We start from the raw sequence: 24922 nt of genomic DNA, 5'->3' as shown, positions 1-24922 counted from the left end.
AAATTTTAAAAAGTCGGTGATCGGAGATTCGCTTTTCTCTGCCTGATCTTTCTCACCGACGCGAGGGATCGGAGATTCGATTGCGCCGGTGCTTCGTTGCCAACTCTGATCGAGGATGGTGAGCGATCGCGATCCTTTCTCTGCTCTCTTACTTTCGACGATTCAAGGCCTGAAGCGTGTTAACCCTAATCCTCTTTTCCAAATCACGGTCCCTTTCTGTAGTTGTTGATGAATGTCTGATTTCTTTTTGCTTTGTTGGTTTTTCTACATGCCTTTGTGTTTTTCAATCACCTAAACTCGATGACAACCTTCTCTGCCGCTCCGCTTGTTTGATTTCTCGCTTGCTGTACTATTTAGGGTTCGATATTCCAATGGTTGAAGTTAATCTTTTTCATTTTTTAAGATCTCGAAATAATAACTTTGGCACGTTAAGGGAACTTGAATCATCCAGTAAGAAGTACACACAACTTTTTTTAGCTTGCACAGTTCATCATCTTGAATTGCATTATTTTTCTTTTTTTTCTGGTTTTTGAAGTTTCTTTGTTTCTAATTCATGTTTCTGTTTCCTTTAGTCTTCTCTCGCAGCTGCTAGAGCAGATAATTTCTACTATCCACCAGAATGGGACCCCAAAAAGGTATTTTGCTGTAAAATTTGTATTATGTCTGAAAGTTGTTTTTACAAGGCTTGTTATTGTCTTGTAATATTGGCGACTAATATTTTTAATCTTGCGCTTTCAGGGTTCCTTGAACAAATTCCAAGGGCAGCATCCTTTGAGAGAAAGGGCAAGAAAGTTAGACCAAGGCATATTGATTATAAGGTACAAGATCATGCGCAAAACAATAATATTAAAATTCATGACACATTTTGCATCCATTTTATTTTGTTTGATAAATTACAGATCCACTATCCCATTTTGCTATGAAAATTTTCTGAACGAATAGCCCATTGATAGTTTCCTGCCTCTGTGCTTCATAATCAATATGCAATTTTATTTTAAGTTGGTGAGGTGGAGTTGAATTACGCGCATTCAATTCTCAATACATATGATGGAAGGTTATTAAGGATAATTTAATTTATTGGTCACAAATGTTACTCATATAACTTTTCTTTGTTTAACATGTGATTTCTGATTTCTTGCATTTCTCTATCTTATATATTTCTTTCTCCATTGAAGGCTATTCGTGTTTTGTTGAAAGTTTTGTCTATGTGATCTACACTCTGCAAAATAAGGTGCTTCAGAAAGTTTTCTACTATTCAGTCATTTTGGGCCATCCTATTATGACATAATATCTAGGCGAGTCCTAGTTCTAAGTTTCACATGAATATAGGATTCAAGTTTTAAGGATGATTTATGTATGTAGCCTTAGCGTGGAGGCTGATTTAGTGAATCAAATCCTGGCTATCCAAATTAAAAGGGAACATGGTTGATCAAATATAGGATTCAAGCTTTAAGGATGATTTATGTATGTAGCCTTAACTTGGAGGCTGATTTAGTGAATCAAATCCTAGCTATCCAAATTAAAAGGGAACATGGCTGATGCACCTGCAGTGTTCTCTTGCTATCAGGATTTTACAATCCTACACAAATCCTCTTAGTTACCTAGTGGGGAAAGAAGACAATTTTGAATGAAAGTGAAAAAAAAAAATCCATTCCTCTGTGCTTAGTTGGAAGGAATATTTGAGGCAAGAGATTTGAGAAGCTCGATTAATAAAAGTTGATTCTTGTTGCCGGTCATAAGGCAACATGTCATTTCTATTCATTACCTTTTCATACTGTTTTCCTCCCTTATTTTCTGTCTCATTTCCTTCCAGATAAATTTGGATTTCTGTATCTTTCCTCTAATTCATTTTCTTCCTCGTTTCCTTACAAATAAACAACTTTGTGTTTTGCATTGACCTGACGCTTGATCTGCACCGGTCTGACGCTTCGTGGCCTATAACCTGCTCAAGTTTCTTGGTAGCATGAAACATTTTAATACATAATTATGATATTACAGGGAAATAGATGAAAATTGTAAGCTTGAGGTTTTTGCAATATTTCCAAGGTCTGACTAGCTTACTTAATGGGTTGATGTGTGTTAATCATTGCCATATGTATTAGGAAACAGCATTGTGAATCGATGTCCGTTGTAAATTAAAGAATAGGCTATCAATGTGTTTTGCTTTCTATTTGTTGAAGGCCACAATCTAATATAGCTAAGTAGACAATCATGCATAACTGCATACCTTGGTTGAGAAAATATAATTTGGACATTCAGAAAATCACAATGGGGCTTTTACAAAGTTACTTTTGTTATATCCCAAGTTAGCTTTACCTTAATTATCTTTGCAGGTTTGAGATGCCGTTTAATGTCTGGTGTGGTGGATGCAATCATATGATTGCCAAAGGTGTAAGGTTTAATGCAGAGAAAAAGCAAGTGGGCAACTATTACTCGACTAAGGTAAGCTGTGAAGTGATCTTTTGACACTACCATTTTTCCAACGTTTCAAAACACTGACTAAAACTAGAGTAATAGAAACAAAAAAAAAAAATCTTGTTTATCTGCTGGTCTGAGTGCATTCTGGAGTCTTATTAGAATATTTTCTTGACATTTTGATAAGTTCATCTGTAATAAGGTAGCTGTTGAAATTCACTTAGATCAATTTTAAAGTTAAAATGCCAATTGCTTCATTGAGAACTAATTAGTAATTGCATTTTGCCGTTTGTGTCTGGTGACTGGGATAAGATTATGAAGACTTGTAAACAAATGAGAAACGAGAAAGAAGTGAAAATGGGAGATTGAAATATGCTCAAGGCCAATCAATAAAGCATCATCCTTGAATTTATTGGATAAGAAACCTCTAAAAATTTGTCTGTTTGAATTTTTCAAATTTGATGGAATCAACTTTCTACTTTATCTTCATGCGCATCAAAATTTCAAAGTTTGTGAGTAGAGCTTTATGATGGGGTAGACAGCTATCTCAGAAATTCTGAACAGAGATGGACGGATATTCTCTGACAAGCTTGCACCAGTTCACTCTAAAGGCAGTGTTAGATGTAGAAATATTCTTGTGACAATTCATAACTAATTTCTGCAATCAGCTTGTTGTCTCAATATTATTTCCGCTGTTTTTTCCTGTTCCGAGTGCTTATAAGTTCTCTGCCAAATCTGTATTTGTCTGATTTGATATTGTCTTGCTTGTAGATATGGAGCTTTACTATGAAATCAGCTTGCTGTCGACATGAAATAGTAATACAGACAGATCCAAAGAACACTGAATATGTCATAATCAGCGGAGCACAACGGAAGACAGAAGATTATGACATCGAAGATGCAGAAACATTTGCCCTTCCAGCAGATGAAGAAAGAGGGAAGCTTTCTGATCCATTTTACCGCCTCGAGCATCAAGAAGAGGATTTGCGAAAGAAGAAAGAGGCTGAGGAACCACTAGTCCGTCTTCAAAGAGTCTCAGACAGTAGGCATGCTAATGATTATAGCCTTAACCGAGCCCTTCGCGCTTGTCTTAGGGTGGGCTAATTGTTTTTGACTTATTTTTATTGTTTATCTAGATTGTGCAGATTCCTTCATCCATTATGTTCTAATTTCAGACCCAAAAGAGAAAGGTTGCAGAAGAAGAAGAAGCTTCAAAAAAGATGGGCCTCAGCATCAGACTCCTCCCTCCCTCAAAAGAAGATGCAGCTAGTGCAGCTGCTGTTATATTTGCTCCGAAATTCAACAAGAACAGCAAGGACAAGCGAGCAGCGATCAAGGCTTCATCCATCTTCTCAAATCAACCTCTACAACAGGAAATAAGCTTATGGAGCTCCAGTCGAAGAGGAGAAAAATAAAAGCGACCGCCGTATCTGCCTTGTTAGCAGGAAGAGTTAAGCCTTTGTCCTGGCAACAAGAAGCTGGGGCTGGGCTCAAAAAGCACTAATGGATGACCTTGGCCTTCTCCAAAGGCTGTGTTCAAAAGATGAAGTTGTTAGTTCCTGCTTCATTACTAGTTATGCTTTGGATGATATCTTTTTTGTTGATCTTTGTTCATAGTTTTTGGTTTTGGCTTACACTTGAAAAAAAAAAATGTAAATGTTTGTAGTTCTTGAAGGGGATGATGCTTCAGCTCAATATCAAGTTGTATGTTTACCAAATCAGCTATATTTTGATAAAACATGTTTGAGATCTTGTGTAAATGTTAGAAAAGTCTTTAAGGATTGCTTGTTGGAAAATATTTTTCAGTGTAAAATGTTTTCTGATGAAATTTTTTCAAGGAAAAATGGAGTATTTTCTTAATGGTAGGGGGCGATTTGTCATCTTGATGAGTTAATAAATTTTTAATTTAATTCGACAAAATTACACGGATTAATTCATGACTTATTAAAAAATTAAAAAAATATATAAAATATTAAAAATTTTATATTTGAATTGTAAAATTAAGTTTAAAAAAATAAAAAAATTATAATATTAAAAATTTTAAATTTGATTATGAATGAGGTGAGTTAAGTCTCAAATTCATTAAAATTTTTATTTTTATTTTAAATTTAAAAAAATTTTTAATTCGTGGAGTCAACCAAGTCTATTGTAATGTTAAACTAATCTACCTAAATTCACTTTAAAATGGATTGATAAAATATCAATTCAATCCACTTAAATTATTTGACTGGCGAGTCAATTCAACAAACCTAATCTAAATTGACGGCTACACAAACACAGAATTTTATTATTAAAAATTTATCTATTTATACCAATTTAATTACAATTATTTTGTATCAGGGCATAAAAATAAAATGTATTAACCTTAAAAACAATTTGTCCCTAAAATAAATATTTAAAAAATAAAAATAAAAAGGAGAAAAATAAATATTATCTGAGTGATGATGTTTTCGCTGCCACCACTTTCTATATTTAAATAACCGCAAATTCCACTATCGCACAGTCTTCTTCTTGCTCTACTTTCCCTTTTTCTCCTTTCTCGGGCTGCTGCTCTTCGACGCCGGCGATGCCGCTGTAAGCGGAAGAAGTAAGCCTCCTCCTCCTCCTCCTCCTCCTCCGCCGTCTCTACTCCTACTCCTAGCCGCTTTGCTTGGAGGGGAAGGATACTGATTCCCTTGACCCCAGCGCGGCAGCTAACCGCGGAGGGAAGGCTTCGCGATCCGCTTCCTCATAGTTTACTTTAAGTTCGATTCTGCCCCTTCCCTCTTGTTCTCGTTTCGTGGAGTTACAAACCGCTCGAAGATGGCCTCCGAAGGATCGCGTGTTGTTGGTGCGCTTTCTGCCCTCCTTTGAGTTTTTGTTTTTTCCTTTTCTGTTTTTGCTCGTTTGCTATTTTCCGCTTTCTTGGGCTGCTTTTCCTGGTACCCTCGATTTTAACATGTGAGGTAGGTTTTTTTTCTTTCTTTCAAGTGTTGGATTGGCATATGAGATGCCGGAGGTGATTCATGTATGTTATCAAGTTTTCGGATTGACCGATTTCTGTAATTGGAGGAGTCTAGATAAGATGCAGAGAGTGACAGAATCTAAAAAGAAAAGAAATCCTTTTTTAAAACTGATTCAGTTTGTTAGTAGGTTTTGAAAATAAGTAATGAACACTTTGGTTGAGAACAAATGAAAGGAGGTGTCTCATGTTTGAAAGAGTACACTCGTAGGGAAGTGGCGAGAGGAAAATATGTGAGAATTTGGATATTAACGTGAAACTTCTTTTAATCGTGCCAAAATTTTCCTTGTATTTTCCATCCAATGCAAATTATTGGAATTGTTCAAGCTGATAGGCTTGTTCGTCCTGTTTTTTCCTCCTAGGAAAGTACACTGTTGTTATGGTTCATATCCGAATGTGGAAAGCCAAATTTGTTATTGGCGAAGCAATTTATGTTGGTACTTTTCCTTTGTCAATTCATTGACCATTGTTACTCACTTTTGTAATGATAAATATGCCATTGATAGTTTATAGAAGTTGTTTGTTCAATGTTGTTATGTTTGCTTTCCCTGTTACAAATCAAGTTTGCGTTCTTCTTTTTGGCTTATTTAATATACTTATTTTTCATCTCCTCCAGTAGGCAGGGCAAAGAGATGAAACTGTGTCATTCAGTATTGAGTATGGAAATTGAAATACAGTTTTCCTCTCCTTCAATTTTTAAGGCAAATACTGGAGAAGTCAAATATTATAGTCCTAACTCCTGCTGTCATTTAGCATATAAAATGGGTTCTTTTAACAATAGAATTTTTGCTGGCCTAATTGAACTTAGACATGCATCAAAGCTATGGCCATGAAATCAGAACTCCTCAGCTACTTTTTTTTTTTTTGCTTATTATATTACCAGTTTTATGGCTGCATACAGATGATCTGTTTTAGTTGAACTATTTTATACTTGACATGCCATTACATAAGGACTTTTGTTTTGGTCGAAATTATAACAAATAGAGAAGTTGGTTGATCAGACACGTGCGCATCCAACCATTTTTCACAACTGTAGCCTTTTAATTGTCAAACCAGTGAGAATTCAGCATTTATGTTGCAAAAGTATAACAGATCATTGGTGATTGTATTGATATGTTTGATTTACAGTATTGATGCAGTAATTATATTAATATGACAGTATTTAACTATTATGGCACATCAAATATCCTACCATATTTCTATTCCCATCCACCAAACCTCCCCTGAACTTGTTAAGGTTTTGGAAGAGTTGGAACATCAAACCATTCCCAGCATATGACACTTCCCAATTATCCTTAATGGAGTCTTTTGAACCATCAAGTGTTAAAATTTGAGGTCCTTATTTTACTTCTGCTTTCATCCAAAGGCACGACAAGGAATGGCAGTAAATAGTAACCACCTCACTTGGATCATCATGAAATGAAATGGAAAGGAACTCGCTTGCATATTTTTAATGTGAGGAAGAGACAAAGCAGAGGCATGTGCATTTTACCTATTATGATTTATGAGTAGCTGAAATCTAGAAGGAAAATTAATATTATCCAGGAAGCATCTTCTCTTGTGTTTGGTTGTGCAAAAGCTCCTTCCAGAGATTTTATTATTTTCTGAACAAAATTATTACCTACCAAATCCACTTTTGCTACGAATGATTGTCCTCACCAAGTCAGCAACTACCGAAAGACTTCTGAGCATCAATTCACTTCTTAGGGATCCTGGCATTAAAAATGTTTTTTCCCTAACTACCTCTAATGCATTAAGGAAGCCTCTTAGTAATATTCCTTGCACCAAGCATTTCTCTATTTTTTTTTTCTTGCAGAGAATCATCCTTCTGAACATTTGGAACAACCGGCACTAATCTCCTTTTGCACCACATCAACAACAATCTAAACTGTTATTTACTACATTGATCTCCTCTATCTCACCTAAAATTTCCAACCCAGAAAAAATATGTTTAACTGTATACTCTTTTGTATTGTCTCATTTGGCATTCATATCCTCTGGATTTGCATTGACTCTTCCTTAATAATGCTAGAGAAGATTTTGAAGCAGCACTTACCTTGTCTTTACCTTCACTTATGCAACTTGCTTCTGCATTTTGCTGTGCGTTTCTCAACTTTCTCCTGAGAGATTCTTCCAGTCACTTTTCACGTTACTCAATCTTAATTTACATAGCATATTGTGCTTAACCTCAATACAGTTACTACTTTGCAGTATTGGTGATTTTATTTTCTGGTTTAGTTGATGGATGTTTATTGATTTGCAGCGATTACAGTTTCATATCAGTGAAACTTGTAAACCTTCTGGTCCATTTTATATAGGCAAATAAATCGGAAAGATAAAACACTAGTTTGTGGGATTCAAATAATAAAATGCTATTCATGAAGAGAGTTTTAAAATTGGAGCTTGAAATTTGTATTATATATTTTTTCTCTCTGCAGTTCCTAGAAGCTTCAGGTTGCTGGAAGAGCTTGAGAGGGGAGAAAAGGGTATCGGCGATGGTACTGTTAGCTACGGAATGGATGATGCTGATGATATTTATATGCGATCGTGGACAGGGACGATTATCGGTCCCCAAAATGTATATTTTCTTATCTCACTGTTTAATTCATGCTTCAAATATGTCACTAGTCTTCTTTATGCTTCCATATGTTCACTATTTACCCATCTGGCTCACTCCATTTGCAGTCTGTTCATGAAGGGCGGATATACCAGTTGAAACTCTTTTGTGATAAAGACTATCCCGAAAAACCTCCGACCGTTCGGTTCCAGTCACAAATCAACATGACATGTATCAATCCGGAAACTGGAGTGGTAGTTACTATAGTTCATTCAATTTGTTTCCATACAAGGAACAATAGAACTTTATCTTGCTCTAAAAACTTTCAGGTCGAACCTAGCCTGTTCCCCATGCTTGCGAATTGGCAAAGGGAATACACAATGGAGGACATTCTAACATGTTTGAAGAAAGAGATGTCGGCTCCCCAAAACCGAAAGCTTCACCAGCCCACCGAAGGTATAACCGCGAAAAAATCATCTTCACCTTCTTTTTGTTCTCCCTTTCTCACAGTGGTAAAATCACACCTGAATGAACAATTCAGGCAATGATGATGAGAGGATGGAACAAAAGGATTTTGTGGTGAGATGTGCTATTCTTTGAGAAGGAGAGCATCACCCAAGAATGCCTGTCTCTTTGCGGCTGGCTCGCGATCATCGACAAGTAGAAGGGTAAATAAGTCGTCTTGTAATTATGTGACAATAATTCTCTCTCATTTCTCAGCCTTAACTATTCTATGAGATTAACATTCAGTGATCAGGTGCCAACTGATGCAGAACTACATGGTTTGATTACTTCCCCTTTTCTATTATCATGAGTTTATGTCAAGTTTACTACCTTGTAGCAAGATCCAATGATAAATCTTTAGGCTCAACTTTGTTTTACCTGAGAATCTTGATACCAAGATGTTGTGAGATCAAGTAAGATCCAAAGCTATGCTTAATCCCATCTTAAATTATGCTTTTATTGGGCCCCCGATGGGCCGTGTCAACCCTTTCGTGGGCCCGACACATTCGTCTTTGGACGAGTCGATCATTTAAGGTTCGAGTCTTAGTCCCGATAAAACTAGGTGGCACCTAACATAACTCAACAAGTGTGCCTAAACTCCATAAGCTTACCTTTAGCTTTAGATAACTAATATGATAAATATACACATTAAATAAAAAAAGTAATTAATTATGATAAAATATTATATGTTTTTTTTTAATTTTATTTTAAAGTGAAAATAGTACCCTTCAGCTAGAGCAAGGTGGGGGGAATCAATCACGCAATCTTAGTCAACGAATGAAATCCAACATATCTTGTCGTAAGATTGCATATGATTCCGCTAGATTTTCTTTGCGGAAAAGGGAGGGAACAAATCAATGATGATGATATTTATCGGCAGAAAATTTTTCCATTTTAGACCATCAAAATTTCCTCACGACCAATAGCAATCTTGCAACTCAAATTAAATCGATCGGAGAATAGAATAAAGTGGGAAATGTGCATCCACAATATTATATTCCATCGGTTGACTCCGAAACCCTAATAATATTCCAATGAATAGTCAACCACAGTAGATTTATGAGAAAAATCGAAGAAAAATTATTTATTTATTAATTTCCAGTTTCATCAACCAAAAGTCGTAGTGCGCAGAGAATGGAGCATTACTATCTCGGGTAAGGGTATAATCGTCTTTTCACAGCTAGGCATCTGGGGAATAATCGAGTGTTACTGACCATTCACAGGACAGGGAATAGCGACGTGTCGTTTGATTGCATCAGGTGGTCCCCGAGGTTATGTGTTGATTTGGGCAATTCGGTGGCCTGTTAAGCCATTCGCTGTTTGGTATTTCGCAGGCGCTAGAATGTGTTGTGAAATGTCTATAATACCCCTGTTAATTTAGCTGAGTAATGTAGTTGAGTTGGGGCGTTTTGGGGATTTTACGTGTTCTTCGATCTTATTAAGCGTCGCGTTCGTCGTTCGAAATCTTTCGGAGAGCGACATTTTTGGATTTTTTTTAATTCTTCTTGCGATGTTTGTTTTCGCGTTTGTCTCGTCCTCTTTACTGTGATCGGAAGGAGAAGAAGCCTAGCAATTCTTCGGTGCAGATCCGACAAAGAGAGCTCGATTCCCTGCCCCGCCATTAATGGGTGTTTTGTACTGATTGGGAAGGTCGAGTGAGATCGGCGCTTGAAAATGAGAAGCGGAGGAACTCGTGAAGGCCTTAATAGATGAAGCGAGCTTGCAAGTCCCTTTTTTTTGGGCTGAATTGGAGATTGGTTGATGTCGTCGGCTGGTAATTAGGGGAAAACTGGCACCTTGAGGAAGTGCTTTTCTGATCGATGTATGGGGGGAAGTAGAAACCATGGTGCGGTTTCAGTTCCCCGGCTCTTCTCCTAATCCACTGACTAGGAGACTGATTATTGCGAGCTGGGAGAAGGAAGGGGTTGAAGGTGACAAGACAACGATAAAGGAATTGGTAGGCCAAGATGAACAGTGAGATGATCCAGAAAGCGAACCATTAGTTAATCACCGCATATCTCGTAGAAGTACAGGTATTCGATTCAGTTGTTGCTTCGATTGTGGAGGGTTGTCTCGAATATCTGCTCGCCGTCAATGCATTGCACTTGACCAAAGAGTTCTCTTCTTGTTTGCTCCGCGGTGCCTGCTCTCTTCTTTGTTTAATATCTAAGAACACCTAGCTGCCTCTGGCTTTGTTCGTAATCCCCAACCAAATCCCCACATATTTGATATTTGTACAGAAAAGTGAGTTTTTTACCCTTTTTTTCCTCTTCCACTCATATCCCCTATTTGGGATCTGTGATCATTTCTTCTCCCTGTGTCGCCGATGATCAATTTGTGGTTGAAGAAGTTTGAGAATGGAGTGTAAGCCGTCAAGCTGCCTCTTTTTCATTTTTGCTTAGGAAAAAGAAGAGTAGAGGAATAAAAACCAAGTCTTTTACCTCTTCGTACAAACTGGAGCAAAAACAAGATAGGGAGAGGCGTGATTGTCTGTTGGCCTCTGGTCTGATGGGTTTAGAGATGGCACTGGGAGCTGAAAAGAGGTGGTGGCGGAACCAAAACGTGATCATGGCGACATGGATGATGCTTACAGTAGGAATTTGCATAGGGCTTCATTGTCATATGAGAACAGAAAGCATGAGAAAGGCAGAGGAGACGCTAACGAGCATGTGCGAAGAGAGGGCAAGGATGCTGCAGGAGCAATTTGCTGTGACTGTCAACCATGTGCGTGCTCTGGCGATTCTGGTTTCGATATTTCATTACCAGAAAGAGCCATCAGCACTCGATCAGGTCTGAGCGATATGTTTATCATGATTCATTTTGTTTTCTGTTTATATGATTCATATTGTTCGGTATAATTGGGATCTAGATACCTTCTAAATTCAGCAATTTGTTTGGTGTTCCTTTTATTGTTTTTAGTTATGTTTTACCTAATAGTTATTGATATATCAATTTTATGGTAATCAAAGTTTGGTTTCAGGAGACGTTTGCAGAGTACACAACGAGGACAGCTTTTGAGCGGCGATTGTTGAATGGAGTAACCTATGCACAACGAGTAATACATGCAGACCGAGAATTGTTTGAGAATCAACAGGGTTGGACAATCAAGAGTATGGAACGGAAACCATCTCCAATCCAAGATGAGTATGCAGCTGTAATATACTCTCAGGAGACTGTTTCACATATAGAGTCCCTTGACATGATGTCTGGAGAGGTTGATTGCTCTCCTAGTCTATAACCTTCCTTAAAATTGTTGAAGAACTGATATTACTTCACTTCTACCTGTAGGAGTATCGCAGAAATATCTTAAGGGCTAGAGCCACAGGAAAAGTGGTTCTTACCAGACCCTTCAGACTTTTGAAGTCTAACCATCTGGGAGTGGTGTTAACATTTCCTGTATATTTGTCAGATCTTCCAGTTGACGCAATAGCTGAAGAACGCGTGAAGGCAACTTCAGGGTGAGATGCCTACTTTTATTCACAACAGTTTTAGTGTCCATTAGTCGATGATATTCAATTTATACTTGCTGGATCATTCAGGATTCTGTGACATCTAGTTGGTAAGTCCTTCAAATGAGAATATAATGAGCTGGTATAGATAGTAAAAATCTGCTCTTACTAATATATTGAGCAATGCATATGCAACATACATTTGCCAATTTTTTGCATTCTTATTCTAATAGTAAGAGTATAGCTGATGTATCAGCTTCTATAATCTTCTTTCTTCTAGTTGCCTTGTTATATAATTGTACACTGTTTGAATTACCAAGTTTGGTGACCTTTGAAAGACAGGTACATTGGAGGAGCTTTTGATGTTGAATCTCTCGTGGAAAATTTGTTGCACCAACTTGCTGGTAGCCAGGAAATTGTCATGAATGTGTACGATGTCACAAATTCATGTGAGCCCCTAGTATTGTATGGAGTCCATTCTCCTGATGACCACATGTCATCATTACACATCAGCATGCTTGATTTTGGAGATCCATTTAAGAAGCATCAAATGAACTGCAGGTACTACATTTTGCAAGTGCCAGTTTCCAGCTTATTCTATCTCTTGGGGTTATGATGATTATTCTTTTCAGGTACCGCAATAAGCCTCCAGTTTCATTATCGTCCATCACTACACCAACTGGCATTTTTGTGATCCTTATGCTGGTGGGGTACATAGGTTATGCTGCTTGGAGCCACTATGTCAATGCTAAGGAAGATTTTCAGAAAATGGAAGAGCTTAAAAGGAAAGCAGAGGCAGCAGATGTTGCTAAATCTCAGGTGTCTTTTTTTGGATATTGCATACAGATTACTATGCGTAGATACCAGCTGATCTTTTTCTTGTTTCAACAGTTTCTTGCCATGGTCTCGCATGAAATCAGAACACCTATGAATGGAGTCCTTGGTAAGCTTGATGCCATATTTCTTAGCTGTGGAGCAAGGATTTCACTGTGGGGAAGCTGATTAGTGCCTATTTTCATGCTAGGAATGCTTAATATGCTTTTAGATACAGAACTGAATTTAACTCAGAAAGATTGTGCACAAACTGCTCAAATCTGTGGAAGAGCACTGATTGCAATAATAAATGAAGTACTTGATTGTGCAAAGATCGAAGAAGGAAAGTTGGAGATTGAGTTCGTACCATTTGACCTAAGATCTGTATTAGATGATGTCATATCTCTATTTTCTGTAAAATCAAGAGAAAAAGGAATTGAGGTTAGTTTAACCTCTTTTGCCCATTGCTAAAAATTAAAGGCATTTTTGATTGATTCCTGCAATAAGTGTGCTACTTTATGATAGTGGTAGTCAGATGTCTGTCATTTGTCTTCTGCTTTATAATTCTCTGGACCATTGACAACAAACTACAGTAACCTGACATTTTATTGAGCTTTTGCCATTAGCATTTTGGCCTTTTCTAATTTTCCTTTTTTTTTAATCTCTTTTTGTCATATACAGCTTGCTGTCTATGTATCTGATCGGGTTCCTACTATTCTTGTGGGAGATCCCAGGAGATTTAAGCAAATAGTCACCAATCTTATTGGAAATTCGATCAAAGTAAGTATATTTCCATGATTTACTATTTTTACTCTTTCTACCAAGATGAAATTGACACATATGTTTTTGTGTTAGCTCAGTATATTTCCCTTGATCTTCTCGGTTTAATTCATTGCAGTTCACAAAGCGAGGCCACATTTTTGTCCAAGTTCACTTAGTTGAAGATGCACACATTTTGGATACAAAAGTGGAAAATGGCTTAAATGGATATGCTAATGAAGCGAACATTACCTCAGTTAATGCTGTGTTCAATACATTAAGTGGTCTAGAAGTTGCTGATTCTAGAAATACAAAATGTTTAGAACTGCAACTCTGTGATGGTGAATCCCTGCTTGGCACACTTGAGAATGGATCAGCTCCTGAATGTATGACGAATCAAGTAAATTTAATGGTCAGCATTGAGGATACAGGGGTTGGAATCCCTCCATGTGCCCATGATCGAGTTTTCACACCATTTATGCAGGCCGACAGCTCAACTTCTAGGAATTATGGTGGAACTGGTATTGGCTTGAGCATTAGCAAGTGTCTCGTTGAATTGATGGGCGGGAAGATAAGCTTCAGCAGCAAACCTCATGTCGGAAGCACATTCACCTTCACCGTGGTTTTTCAGAGACATGGAAAAGGTGCGGGTGCTGATAGAGAGAGGTCTCTTTTGGAAGTTTTACCAACATGTTTTAGAGGGATGAGAGTAACTCTAGTTGACCGGCAGCCAGTTAGATCTACCATAACCAAATACCATCTGCAAAGGTTGAGCATGATCACCGAAGATGCTCGTACAATAAATGAAGCACTTTATCTACTTTCTGGACAATATGACCATTCGATATCTAGGTAGGTCTTATACTTGTCTGATATTCATTCAGTTTTATGGCAATACATGAAGTTTCACTTTATGATATCTTTGAAACTTTGTTGGCACTTTTGTTACCATAGCGCGAGTTGGTACTAATCGCTGAATTACTGCAATTTGTTCAAGTAGTAGAGAAAAGTTAGTTTCATTCATCAAACTTGGATATTAAATATTCCAATATCCTCTTTTGTTTTGATAGAAATGAAAAGCATTATAAATTTCTGTCGATGCACATTTCCAGTTATTTGTTTCTTATTCAACTTTTATCGATTCTGCTATCACTGCAGTCATCGTGGAAAGCTGCCTTCTATCTTGTTGATCGAGAAAGATTCATGGGATCCCAAAGTTGATATTCATATTCAGAATGATCTTTTGAAATGGAAAAAAGCTATTAGTGTGCATGATTCACCCAAGGTGGTTCTTCTTTCGACTACTGAATCTGATAAAACAAGAGCTTGGCCTCATGTGGATACTGTCATAGTGAAGCCGTTGCGTGCAAGCACCATAGCAACATGCTTTCAACAAATGCTAGGGATCGGGAGGGCCCAAAATAAAGATACACTTAATAGTTCAAGTTTCCTCCATGGCTTGTTGGACGGGAAGAATATACTGATCGTTGACGATAACAAGGTAAATCTGAGAGTTGCTGCAGCAGCACTGAAAAAATATGGTGCAAAGGTTGAGTGTGTTGAAAGTGGTAAAAGTGCACTTTCCTTGCTCCAACCTCCCCACAAATTTCATGCTTGCTTCATGGATATCCAAATGCCGGAGATGAACGGGTATGTATGGGTGTAAATATTGACACATAGGTAGATATTGAACTCTTACAAAAGACTTACCTTACCTTACCGATCAATGTCTCATAAAATTGACAGGTTTCAGGTGACGCGGGAAATACGCAGGATGGAGAGCAGTGTGGCAAGTGAAGAAGCTCATATTGAAGAAGGACCAATGAAGGTAAAATGGCGCATTCCGATCCTTGCAATGACTGCTGATGTTATCCAAGCAACATACGAACAATGTGTAAAATGCGACATGGATGGGTACGTCTCCAAGCCATTCGAGGAAGCCCAACTTTGTAATGCGGTCGCCAAATTTTTGGTTTCCCAACCCATTCTAGGTTCTTGACAGCATCAACATTCAGGCATCTATCTACATATCTGAATGTGCTAGTTCTTGGCTTAGCCGTCATATAGCATCTTGGAAATTATCAGGAGAACCAGTGATTTTCAAATTGGAAAATTTTTCAGAAATGTTCATATTTACAATTCCATGAAGATCTCTGAGAGCATGCACCACCATGTCAGCGATGTGAATTGTAATGAAGCGAGGAGCAAGATTTCAATCCCTGAGCTGTCTTACAAGAACATTAAACCAGTTAGTCAATGAAAGATAGCATTCAAGTATGAGGCATCACTCTTTTGTGGACATAAGGTCATTGTGGTAGCAATAAAAAATTTTATTTTTACTACTTTTTTTTTTATGATCTTACAATGTTTTCTATAATATAAAATTACATGTACCTCTAGAGTTTATTGTTGTTCAATGTACTCTCTGTCTCTCTTTTTAAATCTCCTTTATGTCATCCAGATTATTTTTATCATTCCTTCTTAAACAATCACATTCAATGTACCTCATAGAATTTTAGAGCTTTTATTACTTCATTTCATAGTTATAAGATTCCATGGTCAATTTTGAATATGGTTCATTCAAGTCACCTCTCTTACAGAAAAGTTCATACAATGAATGTGTTTCATTTGTTTCCATTTGAAAGATATGCTTGCAGTAAAATTCTGAAGAAGAGATTGCAAAGATTGGCTCATTGCTTCAAGGTGGACCAACAAACTGCATCCTTAAAGACAAGGTACTTAGTTCTGCTACTCAGTTTTTACCATTCAAGCTACAGCATTCCTCTTTAGCTTTGTCCAAAATGATGCATGGCAAAGTCTCAACAATCCTTCACTAGTGGAATGGTTTAGACTACACTTACAACCATAAGCATGGGGTCTCAACTAAAATTGGTTAGCACTTATCCATCACTGTTCTTGTGGAAGACAGGGATGGAAACCTCTATTAACAACACATTCTTGATAAGAATAACAATGTAGTAGTTTCTGAACTGCTTGCCAGCCAAAACTGAATGATTGGAAGAAACAGTGTGGTGCCTGTAGATTCTTACAAGAACAAAAAGAGGATTCTGCCTGGTTTAGATAGAACTGATCTCTTGTGATCAATAATTAGACTCATTCATGCTCATCCATGCATATTTAGGATAAGATTCTCCATGACTGTCCTTTAGGATGGATCATTGTTTCTTAGTTCTTTCTTTATAGCTTCTTTCTCCATGCTGTCCTGGATTGCTTCAGGGACTGGTGGCAAGTCACATCTTCATTCTCAATCTTTCTTTATTTATTTTTCTCTCTTTCTTTCTCATTTCTCAATCTTTGCTTCAGGTCCATTATCGTGGATAGTGATGATGTCTAATCTACATCATCCGTCATTTAAGGTGATTTGACGTCACGATGAAATGAAACTGATATTGTTGATTGATTTTGAAGAGTATTATGAGAGGGAATAAATTGCAAAGTAAAAGATTTTTTACAGTGTTTGTTTCCATTGCAGTTCTACCAGGAAGAAAATGGCAATAATAAAAGCCTCTTCCTGTCTCACATGCTCAGTGGTAGAGTTCCAGTTCACCAAAAAAAAATTGCATTTTTATTGTCTCCCTTGTTTGGATTGGCTCGGCTTGATGCTCTGTACAGGAGTGGAAGGAGAGCTGCTGCATCTACTTTTGCTCTACTCGCCTTCGACTTCGAGGCTCAAGCCCCGCAAGGCCTCTCCCGTTCCTCCCCAAAGTTGCGGCCTTTAGCTGCTTCTCCCCTCCTCTCCAGTCCGTCCGTCGCCGCGCCGCCGAAGTCGAAGCTGGGTCAAAGGAAGCGCTCCTTTGTTACTGTAAGAGCTACGGCGATGTTTTCTTGAGTTCCTGCCGTTGTTTGGAGGCGGAAAGGCGCCAGCTTTCCTCTTCTGTCTCGCTTCTCTACTGCTGAGGGAGCGGAAATGGCAGGATTGGGTGTTGCAGGCGGCGTGCGGACCAGTATCAGCCTGGAGACCACCTGCGGCGCTTTGCTCCAAGAACTCGAGGTGCGAATCTCCCATTATGCTTCACTGTGGAAATATGTTTTCTTTTCTTTAGTTTATTCTCGTTCTTGATTTGTTTTGACTCTACTAGGGTTTCGACGTGAGGATTCTGGGCATTCATAGGTTTCTTCTTCAGTTTCTTTGATTCTTGATGTTTTCCTCGTTACGAACTGTGTGCCTGGTCGTTAACCCTAATGCACAACTGTAGACATTTTTTAGGGTTTGGCTGAGACAGTATACTCCATTGGTTTAAGCTCAGTGCATGCTAATTGCTTCAATGCTTGTGATGCTTCCTGCAATTCTTGCAATAACAGACAATATGGACTGAGATCGGCGAGAGCGAAGAGGAGAAAGATCAGATGCTGCTGGAATTGGAAAAAGACTGCATGAAAGTGTACCAAAGGAAGGTTGATGAAGCCATGGCCACGCGGGTGCGACTCCATCAATCTCTGGTTGCCAAAGAAGCAGAGGTTGCTTCACTCATGGCCTTGCTCGGCGAGCAAGGTGTGCATATGAAGGTACTACCACCATAACTGAAACAATTATCTAAGATCTTGGTAAAGATTGGTTTGTAGACCGCCAAGTCGATAGTTCGACGAAATCATAGCATGAGTTTTTGCTCGAATTGGCTTCAAGATGCTTAAGAGCTAGGAGTGGCATTAGCATATGACTGCCTTACTGCCATAGAGGGTGGGGTTCTGAGTAAAAATGTGATAATTTCGATCGATATGTTACTCAAACTTCGAATCAGGTCTGGAATTATGTTTATTACTTACAAGTTTAGCTTTCGCTGATTGCTACTTGATGATCTGCACGCAGATAGGGGATCCGACGTCGCTGAAGGAAAAACTTGGCCTACTTAAGCCAGTTCTAGAAGATCTCAGCACAAAGAAAGAGGGAAGGATTAAACAGTTTTCTGATTTACTGTCTCAGATCAGGAAGCTCAATGCAGAGATCATAGGATTTAGTCACTGCTATGATGCCGCGGATGACACTTTCAAGATCGAAGAACATAATTTGTCAACAAGGAAGCTCGCTGAGTACCAAGCAAAGCTCCGGAATCTCCAGAAGGAGAAGGTATTGCTTAGTTGTGATAGACTTCTATTAACCATCTAATGCTGCTTTCGAAGGATCTTCCTAACTAGTGTTAAACGTAGAGGTAATCGATAGTGATCTTCATAACAATTTTGCTAATGGTGTATCAATCTGATGGAGTAAATCATTGATGTTTATCATAATCCTTCTTGATATCACTTAATCGAATTACATTTGCTGATTCCAGTCTGATAGGCTTCACAAAGTGATGGAGCAAGTAAAGGAGGTGCATTCTTTATGCGGTGTGCTTGGAATGGACTTCAGGACGATAGTCGAAAAAGTGCATCCAAGTCTTCACGAGATTTCCGTAGAGCAATCCACTAATATTAGTGACACAACAATGGCGGGTCTCGCGGAAGTGATTCTGAAACTTGAAACTGAAAAGAAGATGAGAACTCAAAAGGTATGTAGAGTGCTGCAATTTCAACTTTCATATAATCGCTAGCCGTGTGTCTTTAATTTGTTATGGTGTGCAGTTGCGAGATGCTGCTAAAACACTTTCGGAACTGTCGAATCTTATGGATTCATCTGAAGAAGAGCGAAAGCCATTCGAAGTGGTAATGAACATGCTTGGACATCCTGAAGTTGATGTTACCTGTTCGGGTGTGCTCTCAATGGAAACAATCCAGCAGGTCAGAGAGTTGTATACAGATAATGTGTGAATCTTAAGCTGGTGAACTTACTCGATTTTCATTTGACAGATAGAAACCGAGATCGATAGGCTTACACGACTAAAAGTCGGTAGAATGCAAGAACTTGTTTTGAAGAAGAGGTCAGAACTAGAAGAGATATGCATAAACACACACATGGAACCGGACGTGAGCACGGCACCGGAGAAAGTCTGCGCGCTGCTAGCTTCGTGTACGAAAATTCCTCGTCATTTTGTTTCATCTCATGAGCACAATCACTGGCATATGCTTGTCTGACTCGCAACTCGGATGAATCCAAATTCTATTCATCTAGGCCTTGTTGATCCTTCAGAACTCCTGGCGAACATCGAGGCACAAATTGCAAAAGTTAAAGAAGAATCTATGATCCGGAAAGAAATCATAGACAGGGTGAGTAAATGGCTCTTGGCCTGTGAAGAAGAAGACTGGCTTGAAGAATATGACAAGGTTGGCATTTCGCATATCGAACGAGCTTCTGAATAAACAAGATCATGTTGTAATTGAAAGATTGCTCTGATGTTTGCAGGATGCCAACAAGTACAGTGTCGGTCGAGGGGCTCATCTGAATCTGAAACGCGCCGAGAAGGCAAGAGTCACTGCCAGCAAAATTCCAGGTACTTCCTTGTCGGCTGAACCATCACTATATATAGATGAACATACCAATGTTGATTCCATGGCGATCTTCCTTCTAGCTATCGTCGACAATCTAACAAACAAAGTATTTGCTTGGGAGGATGAGAAAAACTCGACTTTTCTGTATGATGGGGTAGGATGAATTTCCCCTTCTACTACCAGATTTCAAAGGGAGTGTTTTGAGCGTTTGTTTCACTTGCTCTAGGTACCCGTAATGTCGCTTTTCGAAGAATACAAGCTTAAAAGACAAGAAAAGGAAGACGAAAAACGACGAGACAGGGTATCTTCCTGGTTCTTATAATGAATTGTGCTTTGGTGTCGGCAAGTAACTGAACTCACTGCTGCAGGAGCACAAGAAGTTGCAAAATCTACTTCTCACCGAAAAGGAAGCAGTTTACGGATCCAAACCAACTCCGAAACGCAGCAATAGTTTGAGAAGGAATGTAAATGGCAATGGCTTCATGACTCCTTCACCCCGCCGGAATTCTGTTGGCAGTGCAACACTGAATGGAAATGGCTACTTCAAGGAGACGCGGAGACTATCCGCTGCTCCACTGAATTTTGTTGCCATCTCTAAAGAAGATGCAGTACCTTCATTTGCATCAGTCGCCGGGTCTCCGCCGCGTAACTAGCCGCAGGTTTGCAGATCTCTTTTCTTGCTGGAAGAGAGCAGCTTGGTCTTTGCTTTGTGACGGTGATTGAATTAGAGCTGACGAGTTCGATTTAGCAGCGGTTGTAAAACTGTGTCATAGTTGATCTTAAGCATGGATGAAAGAGAAGAGTGGCCCCCACGGGCGGGAGCAGCTGGTCGATGGGAGCTTCAGCATGAGGTAGGCGGTTCGAAGGCTCATGGCGCACATGCGATAATATCAAAATGTGTCATGTTTCCAAATCCTTCAACTGCCCTGGCCAGTCCCGAACTGATTTACCTCCTCACAGATGGTCGGGGGGCCGATCATAGTTGATGATCTTTTTGCAACATGGATGAAAGAGAAGAGTTGAATGCCTTTATCCAAGCAAAACTCCCTCAACTTCTGGAGCCTCCACCTTTGGCACTCCTCCATGGCTGCCCATAATGAGTTCATCCTTTGCAATTGATCTGGAGCCTTCTGGTTTAGCACAAATGGGGAAGTGAATGAAATAGAGGTCGAGGTACTCCAAATACGAGAATCGAGCTTTGAATTCACAAGAAGATGCGAGAAAGCACTTCGAGAATCATCTGTAAATCGTCTCAGACAGTCGCAAGAATCGATTTCACAGGTCAATCAATTACCAAGTGACTTTTTCAGCGCCGGACGCAGAGGCTTTTGTCCCGGAGGAGATGAAGAGCTCGCCTCCGGAGGCGATGAGCCCCGACCGGAGCGCCTCGGCCACGGCCTCACCCAGCGGCCCCTCCGACACGTAGATCGACGCCGTAGCCGATCCGGGATCGCGGTCGCCGTCGGTGTCCTTCTGCTCGTGGAAATGCCGCAGAGAATTAGGCTCGCCTCTGTTAAGTTTGGAGCTGATTCCAATTCGACCCCTACATTTTGTCTACTTTTTAAATTTCCCATTGCAATTTAGAATATTACATCTCACTCGGACCCTCAATTATGGTTCCAACGGTTCACAATGGATTAAAATCTTTCTAAAACACCCCTAAGATTCTATTAATGTCAAAATGCCCTTCGACATTTTCATTTTACTGCTAAAACAGAGTTGCAGTGCTTCCAGTGATCCTGAATCAGATTTTGCAGCTCAGGTGAGTTGACTTTTTCTTTTCGTTGACAGTTCAAGATCACCGTTGACTTCTATTTATTGCTGATGAGTTGCAATTGTCAATGGTCTCAGGACTCGAGAATGAGTTCTACATTGAATTGCTAAGTCTAGATTGCCTACGGTGCCGCGAGAGGTCTCGAGTACCTCCGCGAGAAAGTCCATCCCCCCAATCGTTCATTGGGGTGTTCGATCGACAATGTCCTCCTTTTTTTTTGTAACTATGCCTCCAAGCTTACAGATTTCATTCGATTCTTCTCTTCAGCTTTATCGGCATTCACCGCTTAGATAAGTTTTTGAAATTTCAATCGATGAATGAAAAACCAAATAAGAAATTGAGCTTGTCGATCTCCGAATTCGGCAGCTCGATCAACTCAGCCTCCACCCTCGATAACTTGCCCCCTCCATACTTCATCCCTCCCAAATTAGATCGCACCGATCTGTGAGGTGAGTTGGAACAAGATAAGCGGTGGATGAGCAGTAGATTCTGGAGGATCTAGTGAGAGGCACCGTGCAAGATCCTCCTGGCGTATCCATGCAAGCAATCTAAGGGCCTTGGATGCAGCCAATAAGCAGAAGACGCGTGTCTCTGCGGTTGGAAGGACAGTTAAGTTCGTTGTGGAGATAAATTTGAAAAAAAATATGGATTTTATTTTTCTTATTTTTTTTTATGAAGAAGCTCGATAGATAACTTCTCGATCAGTTGTCAATATCTTGTGTATTTTAAAAATAATAATAATAATAATTTAGAAAATTGTTTTAAATAGTTATTATTACGGTAAAATCACAAAAAGAATTGTGGAGGAAAAGATATTATTTAAAATAAAATTACAAAAAGATTATAGGTGATCATATAATTTCTTTTTCATCTATAATTGAAAATCCTCTATTGCTGTATGAATCTACTTGGGAAAAATGATGGAATAATCAATCGACTGCTGCTAATTAAGTTGGTTGATAATAATTCCCAACTTAATTAAGACGAGCAGGAAAAAAACAATTTAATAAATAATGATTAATAAAAAAGAAGTGAGCTTCTTGTCGTCTTCTTCGGCTTCTAGAAGCTCCAAAGAGTTGGGAATTCATCAAAGATCTCTAAACGATCCTCGTAGCAATCCGGCGGCGGCGGCGGCGGCGCCACTGGAAAAAACTCGTCGGAGAAGTAGTCCTCGTGCGCGAAAGGGTAAAAATCGGGGCGCATTTCCATCGTCTTCTCCGGCGCGGGTTTGTCCCGGTTATCCGGCGTCGCCTCCAGGTCCTCCGGCCCGGCCGCCGCCGGCCTCTCACGGCATTGGTCCCCCGCCACCACCGGATGCAATTCGCACCAGAAGTCGTCGTGCGCAAAAAGGAATTCTTCGCCGACAAGCGGGGACTCTTCCGTGGCCGGCGAGGCCTCTTCCGTCGCCGGCGGGGGTTGATTGCTGGCGTGCCGCGCCGCCGCGGCCTGGATTTGCTCGTGCGACGCGGGCGCCGTCGTGAATTCGGCCGGGAGCTGGTCGGGGAAGTTGAGCCTCGCGGCGGCGCCGCGGAGGCAGAACGCGGCCGCGTCGAAGGCCCGCGCAGCCTTCTCCGGCGCGTCGTAGGAACCGAGCCATATCCTCTCCCGGCTCCGCGGGAGGCGGATCTCCGACACCCACTTCCCCCACTGTCTCTTCCTCACCCCCAAGTACCGCACCTCGCCGGAGCCCCCCCTCCTCTGTTCCTCCTCCCCCCTACTCCTCCTCCTCCTCTGTTTCTCCGCCGCCGCCGCCTTCTCGCTCTCGGGCTTCATTCGAGGGCTCAAACTCAATGAAATCTTCTTAATTTCCACAGTTCCGCTGTTCACTCCTCTTCAACGAAGCAGAGCAGACACGGAAGTGCGGCGGTGCGCGCGTTATTTATGGTGCCGGGCGACCGTGTCGACGGTGACCTGAGCGCAGGAAAGCGAATCGAGACACGACGTAATCCGCGGGACGGGTGTGGACCATTTTACTATATTATTATAGCAATAATTGTATTTTGCTCCCCCCTTTCCCTTGAATAACTGATGTACCCTCTGGAGACTACAAAAATGCATTTGACCCCCTAAGTTTTCAAAATTTATTCATGTCATATATAAAACGAAACAACATTGCAGCAAAAGGTGGAATTCGTCATCCCAGTGGCTCCACACGGCTTACTCCATGATTATCTATGAGGAGGTAAATTGAGAAATTGTAGTTGACCACTACGGAAAGGGCATTAAATTAACTTCATCGAGATTCGATCCTTACCAACTGTAATAAATTTACCTCACAGTAACCAACTCAACCATGTCTCTGGAAACACGTTTTAAGAAGCTGATTTGGAGCCCCTGTATGCTATCGTAATGTTGGAAGCAAAGGATTATTTGCTGAACAGAGACCGTATCACCTTCTAGGAGATGACAAATTCATGTGATCTTTGCGGCATCGAATTGGAAACCAAAGACCACCTATTCTTTAAATGTGATTGGGTCACACTCCAAAAAGTTATGTACTTGTTCTTCAATTCTGTTTTGTCGTAATCAACTCAGCTATATTTCAGAAGCTAGTAGTTACTTGTGTTTGTGTTCATAGCGTCAATAAGTGTTAATGTTTTGATGTACATATTTTTTTGAGAAATAAAATTTATATTTATCTATAAACAAATTATTAAAAATTTATTCTTCCAGTTTTTATCAAAAAAAGATTAATTTACAAATTAGTTTACAGTGAAACAATGAAAGAAATTGCAATATAATTTAGAGTAAAAAAACTATTTTTGAATATCTAAAAACTATAAATTATGAAGTAAATCTTCGTAATTATAAAGTGAAAATACTTATAAACCCGAGGAGCAAAGCGAAAATGTCGCCCCTGATCATTAATTATCAATTAATCCTTCGAATTACACGTGGTCAGGCATTTTCTACACGTGTTTATAATTGCTGTTTGACAAAATAATTAAATCACAATTAGACTCCGCAAAACGCTACCCTCGCCGCTGGACCTCACGATCTAATCCCTTGGGTCAATGGACGACGAGTGTGATTGTGGGTTGATTTGTGAACGGGGATGGAAAAATGTAGCCCACGCGTGGGGACTCGCTGACTCGTGTCAAAGTTTTCCTGCTCGCAGCGGAGAAGAGAAGGGACAGTCTTCAAGTTTCTAGAAGCATTTCAATTAATCTATCAATAAATTTTGTGGAAGGGGGGTCACATGGGGAATAAAAAATCCATGTGGATAGATACATGACACGTGTACCTAAATGGTGACAAAAGTCAAC

The 24922-nt window shown here is 39.7% G+C and overlaps 5 protein-coding genes across 8 annotated transcripts; 4 read left to right on the top strand and 1 right to left on the bottom strand.

Moving 5' to 3' along the window:
* Positions 1-28: 28 nt before the first annotated feature.
* On the top strand, positions 29-4153 carry LOC141845276 (uncharacterized). Its single transcript, XM_074733339.1, is given in 7 exon segments — positions 29-118; positions 573-635; positions 739-818; positions 2334-2442; positions 3187-3510; positions 3591-3765; positions 3768-4153. Coding segments are annotated over 7 exon segments (906 nt in total). The 5' UTR covers positions 29-115; the 3' UTR covers positions 3920-4153.
* Positions 4154-4934: 781 nt separating this feature from the next.
* LOC141845024 (ubiquitin-conjugating enzyme E2 variant 1C-like) lies at positions 4935-8854 on the top strand. The gene is made up of 5 exons (XM_074733028.1): positions 4935-5245; positions 7855-7994; positions 8102-8227; positions 8303-8429; positions 8515-8854. The coding sequence occupies exons 1-5, from the start codon at positions 5218-5220 to the stop codon at positions 8571-8573; spliced, it is 480 nt and encodes a 159-aa protein (XP_074589129.1). The 5' UTR covers positions 4935-5217; the 3' UTR covers positions 8574-8854.
* Positions 8855-9978: 1124 nt separating this feature from the next.
* On the top strand, positions 9979-15954 carry LOC141844968 (putative histidine kinase 4). 4 transcript variants are annotated; one of them, XM_074732959.1, is made up of 11 exons: positions 9980-11267; positions 11458-11691; positions 11766-11935; positions 12269-12487; positions 12559-12745; positions 12818-12869; positions 12951-13180; positions 13421-13519; positions 13638-14350; positions 14657-15148; positions 15245-15954. In XM_074732959.1, the coding sequence occupies exons 1-11, from the start codon at positions 10986-10988 to the stop codon at positions 15495-15497; spliced, it is 2931 nt and encodes a 976-aa protein (XP_074589060.1). In that variant the 5' UTR covers positions 9980-10985; the 3' UTR covers positions 15498-15954. The 4 variants fall into 4 exon arrangements, with proteins under 4 accessions (XP_074589061.1, XP_074589059.1, XP_074589060.1 ...); XM_074732960.1 differs by having other exon boundaries at positions 9979-11267; positions 11471-11691; positions 12559-12869; XM_074732958.1 differs by having other exon boundaries at positions 9979-11267; positions 11447-11691; positions 12559-12869.
* A 253-nt stretch (positions 15955-16207) lies between these two features.
* Positions 16208-20642, top strand: LOC141845134 (65-kDa microtubule-associated protein 6-like). The gene is made up of 12 exons (XM_074733183.1): positions 16208-16233; positions 16992-17510; positions 17822-18025; positions 18327-18584; positions 18790-19005; positions 19079-19234; positions 19304-19463; positions 19566-19717; positions 19797-19884; positions 19963-20036; positions 20109-20183; positions 20251-20642. Exons 2-12 carry the CDS (start codon positions 17427-17429, stop codon positions 20533-20535), a joined length of 1752 nt encoding a protein of 583 aa, XP_074589284.1. The 5' UTR covers positions 16208-16233; positions 16992-17426; the 3' UTR covers positions 20536-20642.
* Positions 20643-22469: 1827 nt separating this feature from the next.
* Positions 22470-23493, bottom strand: LOC141845546 (uncharacterized). Its single transcript, XM_074733605.1, has one exon. The coding sequence runs from the start codon at positions 23427-23429 to the stop codon at positions 22716-22718; it is 714 nt and encodes a 237-aa protein (XP_074589706.1). The 5' UTR covers positions 23430-23493; the 3' UTR covers positions 22470-22715.
* Positions 23494-24922: the final 1429 nt, after the last annotated feature.

This window comes from Curcuma longa, chromosome 14 (genome assembly GCF_044706935.1).
Source record: "Curcuma longa cultivar G26 ecotype Majalengka, Jawa Barat chromosome 14, ITB_CL_G26_1.1, whole genome shotgun sequence".
Lineage (NCBI taxonomy): Eukaryota > Viridiplantae > Streptophyta > Magnoliopsida > Zingiberales > Zingiberaceae > Curcuma > Curcuma longa.
This window is presented reverse-complemented; position numbering and strand designations above follow the sequence as displayed.